Source organism: Pogonomyrmex barbatus, unplaced genomic scaffold, assembly GCF_055798465.1.
Source record: "Pogonomyrmex barbatus isolate J1 unplaced genomic scaffold, ASM5579846v1 scaffold11, whole genome shotgun sequence".
In the NCBI taxonomy this organism is placed as follows: Eukaryota; Metazoa; Arthropoda; class Insecta; order Hymenoptera; family Formicidae; genus Pogonomyrmex; species Pogonomyrmex barbatus.
This window is the reverse complement of record NW_028297107.1, coordinates 7970921-7980027: the sequence shown is the minus strand read 5'-3', so window position 1 is coordinate 7980027 and position 9107 is coordinate 7970921. Positions and strand designations below refer to the sequence as shown.

General features: G+C 37.4%; 1 protein-coding gene across 1 annotated transcript; it reads right to left on the bottom strand.

Moving 5' to 3' along the window:
* Positions 1–1404: 1404 nt before the first annotated feature.
* Positions 1405–1794, bottom strand: LOC105431840 (uncharacterized). Its single transcript, XM_089071205.1, has 2 exons — positions 1635–1794; positions 1405–1562 (listed from the first exon to the last, which is right to left on the bottom strand). The coding sequence occupies exons 1-2, from the start codon at positions 1783–1785 to the stop codon at positions 1405–1407; spliced, it is 309 nt and encodes a 102-aa protein (XP_088927331.1). The 5' UTR covers positions 1786–1794.
* Positions 1795–9107: the final 7313 nt, after the last annotated feature.

Below are 9107 nucleotides of genomic sequence, written 5' to 3'. Positions count from 1 at the left end.
TGCCGTACTTATGGGCATACTATTATATCTATATAGTACAATAAATGAGGGACGAATCCCTTCCGTACTCGTCACTTACATAACTTGTTGTGTAAGATAATAAAAAAAGACTGTTACGAATACACGCAATATCAAGCAAATTACGATATAAACCAACGCTTATAAAACATAGAAAATGTTCTTAAAAAATGAATCAAATTCCATCATTGCAAACCATAGTCTTATTGTCTAATATGTTTAGAAATTGAAAACTAAAAAAGACGGAATAAAGTTTATTGTAGTAAATCAAAAATTTTAGACAGAAAATGCGAAACTAAAAATGTAATAGCTGATAGAAACATTTATCACTTATCTCCTAATGAAAATAACATCACATTAATTTTTTTACTTGTAGCAAATTGCATAAGTTCCATATTAACCTACAATACAAATACAATTGTTTTTTTGAATATTTTAAAAGCACATGATGCTTATCATGTGGACGTCAAAAGGAGATGTATTCATGTTCTCTGGAAAACCGAAGCTACTGTAGATTCTATCTGCAAAAAATCCCAGCACCTGGTCGAGTCTCGATCAATGCGAACTCTGTCCTCGAAAGAGAACAATCCCAGCACCCACTGATCGAGCCTCGATCTATGCGGTTTCTGTTGTCGAAAGAGAATAGTCCCAGCATCACTGGTTTAAATTATGGATGTTGGTAATATTTTTTAGAGATAGAATCAGCGGTAGTTTCAATCTTCCAAAGAACATGAATATATCTCCTTTTATTGTCTGCTAAACACATAAAATGAATAAAGAAAAAAACAAGTTTTTTACAATAAAAACCTAACAGATTTCATTGCGTTTTATTTTCGCAATTTCACAATGCTTCTCTCAGTTTGGTTCGATAAACTTTATTAAACTTTATTTATAAGTCTATAATAAACGAGGGAATTCTGTCATCTTCGCCACTTATACATTTCTAATAAACTTTTACAAACAAATGTGCCATGAACTATTCCATGAAAGATTCGAAATAATTTCCAAATTAATGATTTAAAAATAATGAGTTATTAGAAGTATGTGACGTATATTGCTAAACATAGAAACAACATTTTTTACTATTACATTAATTTCATACATTATTCTCTTTTGTTTCCAACGTTTCGCAGAGTAACAATGTGCTCGCTACTTATATGTGACTTATTGCAGATGATCAACTGAGAATGTTACAAATGCACGCAAATTTCATCATTGTAAACAATAGTATTATTGTCTAATATAAATAGTAATTAAAAAAGACGGAATAAAGTTTATCGTGGTACATCAAAAGTTTGAAAAAGGAAATATCAATCTAAAAATGCGATAGCTTATGAAAATATTTACTATTTATCCCTTAGGAGTAATATAGTATATTAACTTTATTTAATGCTGTTGATTATTTTTTTCATTATTTTCGTTATTTCCTTTTTGTTTAGCCTTGTCGTCTCTTTCTTTTCTTTGTTTGGCAAAATGTAACCATTTTGCGACAATTCCATCGAATTCAGCTTCCGTTAAATTTATATGACGTTGAACTAATTCATCTGGAAACACAAAAAAGTAATGTATGAAATAGAATAATAAAAAATTTAATTTCTACGTTTAACATCACATACTTCTAATAACTCTCATTATTTTTAAGTCTTCAACTCGAAAATTATTTCGAATTCCTTTCATTGAACAGTTCATGGCACATTCGTTTGTAAAAGTCTTTATTAGAATTCGTAAAATATTATCTTTATGATTATTTCCTCCTAATCTTAACATAAACTGTTTCTGTAAAAACGTAATATTGTGTACATATATAAATTAACGTTGAAATAAACTACAATTGCTACAAAGATAATATTTAATTGAACTTACAAATTGAGTAACTCTCTTCTGTAGATTTCAATAAAGATTCAAATTCCTTTATGCGTTGCACTGTGCTAAGAGGTAAAAAATTGACAATAAGACCATCGTTATTTTCAATGACTGAATTTGACGCCTGTTTTTTAAGAATACTTTCAATTTTTTGTAAATGTTGGTTTATATCTTGTAAGATTATATTTGATGTTGCTTGCATTCGCAACATTTGTTATACATTCTCTGCAATAAGACATATGCACATGATAAGTGAATAAAATGTGACTACATTTGTGTTTTGTTAATAAAATTATTTACTAAAATTATTCTAAAATTATTTACTTTTAATGTTCCAATTTTCTTTTAAATTCTCAGAACATGGAATGTATCCTAAAACATTGCATAACATAGTATAATATAATCATATCGTATATAAAACCGAATTCGACATGCGTTGCACCTTTCGACCGATTTTCAACTCGGCTCTATCTATTATTATTCCTCTTGTCTTATTGCCCGCATGCAATCAACGTGCCGTTTGATACTTTCACTGTATGCAAGACAAAAATAAGAAAAATAGCAGAGCTGAACTAAAAATGACCAAAAAATGCAATACATACATGATATACGTTATTAATTATAACAAGTTAATATATATATATATATATATATATATATATATATATAAAATTATCATCAAATATTACAGGTACATTTTCAATGTCAATGTTTTCCTTTTCTTTCCATTTGGATGACAAGATACTTCTCGTTCCTATAATTTTATTACAATTATTATTTTATTACAATTATAGAACAATTATATAGAATAATTAGTATAAGAAATACTATAAATAAAATTGTAAAAATTACCTTGCCGTGATGAAGTTTTCTTATTACTAAAACAACTTGTATTTTGAGACAAAATTTCATTACAGCTTGCATAATTTCTACCTTGCGGTAACAAAATGTTATTATGGCTTGCACAGTTTGTATCTTGTGATGAAATTTCCAACTTGCAAAGTTGTTTTTTAAGACAAAGTATTATTATTTAATTTGAAATTCTCAGGACACACTGGTACGGCAGGTGTCAAATAAGAATATTTTTCTGAACCTTCTTTTCTCTCCCTGTGAAATATATCATTTCTTAAGTTAATATATAATATAAAAACATGTATTTAAATAACTTACAGATCCTTTTTAAAACTAAAAACTTCATAAACTTGCAAACAGCTATTAAGATATTTTATGGATGAAATCCATATCTTTCGTCCTGATTTTTTTCTCTCGAGATTGCATTTCTTCATCATATTCTTCGTCTTCATCACTACTGTACCGGGTACTTCTAATACATGCTCTTTTTCCTCTTCCTAATAGTTTCTTCATCAGTTGTTTTATAATTACCATTGTTGGCATGTCTTCGAGCAGATTCTAACTGCTGTAAAAAAATGAAGAAAAATTAATATCAAATTTCCATATTAATCGCAGCATATTAAAAAAAAATTTTATCTTCAATTTTAGTAAGAATCCTACAACTTGTATTGAAAACACTTTTCCATAAAATTTACATTTTTCAAGATATTGAATAGTCCCAACTTTATTGAAATACTCTATATATAATGCGAGAAAAATATATTTGATATCAAACTGAAAGCGATATAAAATGTGTAAGTACTTACAGCAATAGTTTTTTAATTCCACGTCATATTTTTCCCAAGTAGCAATATCAGGACTTGTACAATTTGCAATTAAATTAGCACTATTTGCCGTTCGAGGCGACCACCAACATTGCAACCTATCGTCCTCTTTAATAAGCCAAGCAGTAGGAATTTCTGAATACAAATTATCCACAAAGAATTTAACTACTGCGTAATTCTTTATATCTTGTAGGATATCCATTAGGATATTATCTGTAAAATAGAGAAAAATGTCTCAGCAACTAAGTTATAAGTAATATTAAGTGTACAAAAAAGTTCTGAGCTTTAGATTTCATACAACCGAAATAACAATTTAAATTGTATATATCTTCCCGTCCTTTTGCGGTTTTAAAGCGTTGACATTTGGCCTTCTAAAATGCCATACGGTTTGGCGTTTGATGCACATAACCTCAAAAATCAGTAGTGTTCACGATGGCAATAATAAAAGAGCATATTCGATTTTCCATCCAACTTCGCGTTTCATCTGAAGAAAAATGTTGCTGAAGCCACTGCAATGATTTGTGCTGTATATGGAGAGAACGCTGTAAATCATACTACATGTAAAAGATGGTATCAAAAATTTCGCCAAGGAGATTTCAGTCTTGAAGATGAACCGCGTGCTGAACGTCCTCAAAAGATTGAAACGGACGAATTGCAAGCATTGCTGGATATAAACTCTGCGCAAACTGAAAAGGAGTTTGCCGAACAGCTTGGCGTTACGCAGCAAATCATTTCCGTACGTTTACATACGATGGGAAAGGTTCAGAAGGAAGGCAGATGGGTTCCGCATGAATTGTCCGAAGACAACAAAAATCGTCGGCGTGACACTGCACTCACTTTGCTTTCAAAGTTCCGGAAAAAAGATTTTCTGAACAAAATCATTACAGGCGATGAAAAGTGGATTCTTTATGATAACCCTAAACGTAGAAAATCATGGGTTTTCGCTGGTCAACCTTCGACATCGACGCAAAGCCCAATATCCACGTCAAGAAGGTTTTGCTCTGTATCTGTATCTGGGATTGGAAAGGTGTATTGTATTACGAGTTGTTACAACCGGGTGAAACAATTACGGCAGACCGCTACCAACAACAATTGACCAATTTGACCGATGCATTAGAAGAAAAGAGGCCATTTACTGATCAAGGACGTAAAGTGATCTTGCTTCATGACAATGCTCGACCACATGTTGCGAAAGCGACTCAGGACCATATCTTTGCGTTGCTGGGAACTTCTCCCGCACGCGGCGTATAGCCCAGACATGGTGCCTTCCGATTACTACCTATTCCGGTCGCTGCAGCATCATTTGGCTGATACACATTTCGTGAGATTTGAAGAGATACGAAAATGCATTGATGACTTTATCGCTTTGTAACGACAGGGCCGTTACGAACATACATACATATATATATGCATACATATACATAAATATATATATATAAAAACGCTTGGCTTACTACCCTGCACTACCCATCCCGCTTGCACGTACACCACTTGCGCTATCGCAGTCGCTTGCCTGTAGGTCGCACGCGCCGTCTCGCTCACGCTATCTCGCTCGCGGTGCCCCCACGCGATACCGACGGCGTGCAGTGGGGAACGCCGGCCGGGTATATAAGCCCGGCCGCCCGAGACATCGAGACCAGATCCTATGCTGCGATCCGACTCCCGATACCGACCTAACCAGTACCTACTACCTCTCGGGGCCAAGGTTTCACTTGGCTCTGTCGGGTTTCACCGGCTTTCTCTACCTTCGGGCTGCGGTTTCACTCAGCTCTGTCGGGTTTCGCCAACTCCTGTCACCGCTCCACGGGCTGAGGTTTCACTCAGCTCTGTCGGGTTTCGCCAACTCCTGTCACCGCTCCACGGGCTGAGGTTTTACTCGGCTCTGTCGGGTTTCGCCGACTCCTGTCACCGCTCCACGGGCTGAGGTTTCACTCAGCTCTGTCGGGTTTCGCCGACTCCTGTCACCGCTCCACGGGCTGAGGTTTCACTCAGCTCTGTCGGGTTTCGCCGACTTCTGTCACCGCTCCTCGGGCTGAGGTTTCGCTCAGCTCCGGGTTTCGCCGGTTTCCGTTGCGAAGGCAGGGCTCGACGTGGCACTCGACCCTGCCCGCAATACCTAACCCGCCTGACATTAGCTCGTAAGTGCATGCGATAGAGATTAAGGCCGCTAGTTATAAGTCAGTAATCCTAAGATCCCTAGTGGTAATCGCGCCGTGTAAATAGACCGTTGTCGACCGCACGTCGCACCCGTCCTGCGCATCTCATCGCCTTACGCCAATCGGTTGCGTCTCCGCTTTGCTACCAGCGACACTGCGACATCACCTGGCTCTGCACTATTCTATATCTACCTTTCCACCAATAAACGATCTTTTCGCCGTCACTTGTGTTCGCGTACGCTTGAGTCTCCCCTCCTCTCGAACCCGGACACCGACGAGCCGATCCGAGCGTCGAGCGAGGTGACCGCGTTACAGCTTCGAAGCCGGTGAGCTTCTATCGTCAAGGAATTCGGAACCTATCCGAAAGATGGCAAAAGGTCGTTGATGCAAACGGGGAATATTTCGCTGATTAATATTTTTTTGTTTGTTTTTGAATAAAGATTGAATTTTACAAAAAAAAGCTCAGACCTTTTTTGTACACCTAATACATACATACATACATACATACGTACATACATACATACATACATATGTATATACATATATATACGTATAAACTACAAGAAATACGTGCATACATACATATATATGTATAAAATTATATATAAAAAAATATATACATGTATATATTTTTACATGTATATTACAAAGTATCCGCCAATTTCCCCACGGTAACGTTTCCGTCGAATCCGGTACGATGTATCTTTTGTCATCGTACGGATTCAGAGCGATTTTCGACTCGGACACCGTATATACTTGATGTAACTTGGATCTTATACATGACTGACGACGAGTTTCGATCTCTTCATTCAAGCACCGCGTGTAATTGTCGAACGTTATTGTTCGTGCTACGACGTTACTTTTTCGCATCTTTCGACGCATCTTTCGCCTTTTTGGTATCCTTTTTGTCATCAACCTTCACCACGTACATCTTCGCTCTGAGTCCGACGAATTCCGTCATTATCGCACCGTTATTTTCATCCTTCATTAGACCGGGTACTTTTTTATTCATGTGAGGCATCCCATACACATTGTCCGGCAGATAATCGCTCGTACATGATCGTACATGTCGCGATATAGCGGTGACATATACTCGTGGTGAAATTCGTACAAGCAGATTTTCGATATGTTGAGTATATACATATACTCACATAAATCGGCTTGTCGAATTTCATTTCGAGTTTACGCAGTTCGATTACGAACTGCGTAAACTGCGATTAAGTTTTCCGCAAAGACGCTGCGGCTGTGGAAATTTGGTTTCGCGATCATTGCCTCAGCGTCTATTTTGTTATCAATTTTATATCCATGTGATTCCGAACATTTTCCATTGTTTTACCGAATACCGCGTTGTTCATTAATTTGTATAAATTTTTCTCAAAATTTTTCTCAAAATCATTTTTCGCGGACATTCTAAAGTGTGTATTGAGTTCGATGTAATCGCAGAGCCAAGCGGATTGAGTAAATTGTAATACGCGGTGTATCTTTGCGATACGAAGACCGTGGCGCGTACATTGTTGCAGGTTACGATAGTGGATGACGTACCGCTTCTTGTCATATAATGTCGCGAGAAGTTTATCCTGCCACATGCCGGATGATTTATCGCGCGTCGGACAAAAAGGTAGATCAATGTGTCGGTCGTGCAGATGATGCGGATACTTGAGATCGACTTCAAGAATATAACCCGTAGGCGAATCCGGAGCGATCGCGCTCGCGTCAAAGTTCGTAACGTCTTCAACCCATCGAAATTCGGCATAGAGCAGTGGTTGACACACGCCCATCTGTATAGATTGTTCACGTCGTAGTACATCAAATACGACGACGGTTTCGACGGGTCGTACGAATGCGTACTTGTTATTGGCCTGCGCGTATCTGCCGGAACATTGACTGAGGTCACCGCGTATACCACGCTCGATAAACATAAACATATCGATGTCGGTGAGCAACTCAAATTTTATATACATATGTTTCAACATGGCATCCCACGTGAAACCTGGCAATATGTAGTAATAAGCGGGATCGAGGCTGTAACTTTTGATGCAACTTTCGTGGAAATTTTCAAAAACGTCGGCCAATAACAAGACATTGGTTTTTAAATACAGATCGCTATATTCGCCTAGGGTTTCAATAGAGAACCGCTGTCAGACGTTCACGGCGTGCGCGTAATCGTTTTCCGATACTGTGTCACCGATTAACGAGCTATAAAATGATTCACGATAGTAGGCGCGTGTCCTGCAGCTTGATCCGCGCGATCCACGTATTTGTAGGGGAAGATACCTTTACGCATTAACAAATCAAAATCCTCGTTCGATAACGTGGAAAATTGGAATGTAAAATTTTCAATTTCTCTCTACTTAAAAAAGATGTCAATTTATTAAGACTGGACTCAAAAATTTGTACGAATCGATGAACCGTACACAATTTTGCGAATCTGATCTGTCTGCAGTATCTTTGACATGTTTAGTGAACGAAATGTATTTTTCCTTTGTTATCTGTAGCACGTCGATCCTGCCTTCGTACGCTGTAGCTATTTCCATGATAACAAAGTGCGCGTCATAACCAAATAAATTGTGAAAGACTACAGGAATGCAGTACGATTTTTTATAGTTTAAATTGCAATTCGAATGTGCGGGTTCGCGGTAACGACTGGTAAGATGGCAATGATTGCGTACTCGCGTGTCGTCCGAAGCAAATGGTTTTTCACAAATATGACAACGCGTCGCGCTACGATATGCCTCCTATTGTTCTCTTGACAACATTTCCAAGGACATTCGCGGATAACAGAATTTTATTTGATGCGCCAAATCTTCGAATTGCCGAACGAACCACGCAACGGTCTTTGAAATTTATTTAAAGCAGCCGTAGTATTGGCGCTTCTTTCTCTTAACATGTCGCGACACGTACGTCGATTTCTAGGAAAAGATCCATCCTCCATTATTCGTTTGTACGAACGATCAATACGCAATGTATTCCACCAAAGGAAGCAGCGCACCGTACGATGATGAAAAATAAAAGAAGGAACGCGTAAGTTTCAATTGCATTTTTTATTTTTTTCTCTCTTTTTTTCCAATATTGTGCAATATTATATATTTAATTTCCATAGTATTTCGGTGGAGTGTCGCGCGGTGCGCTTACTGAGCAGACGTTATACTTTGACGGCCACGGCTTACAAATTTTGAAAATTGGAATCAACATTGATCCACCGAGCTACGTGGAGATCGCTCTGGGAGATCATCGAAAACAGGAACTGATACTGTCTCTCGAAACGTGGAAGGGACTCTACGAACAGCAATGGAATATCTATAAATTGCTGCGAAACGATTACAAAGACAATTTTATAAACGTTGGAATTTTATAAACCGTTAACCGTTAGAGTTTGTCTGATGAACGATGTTAC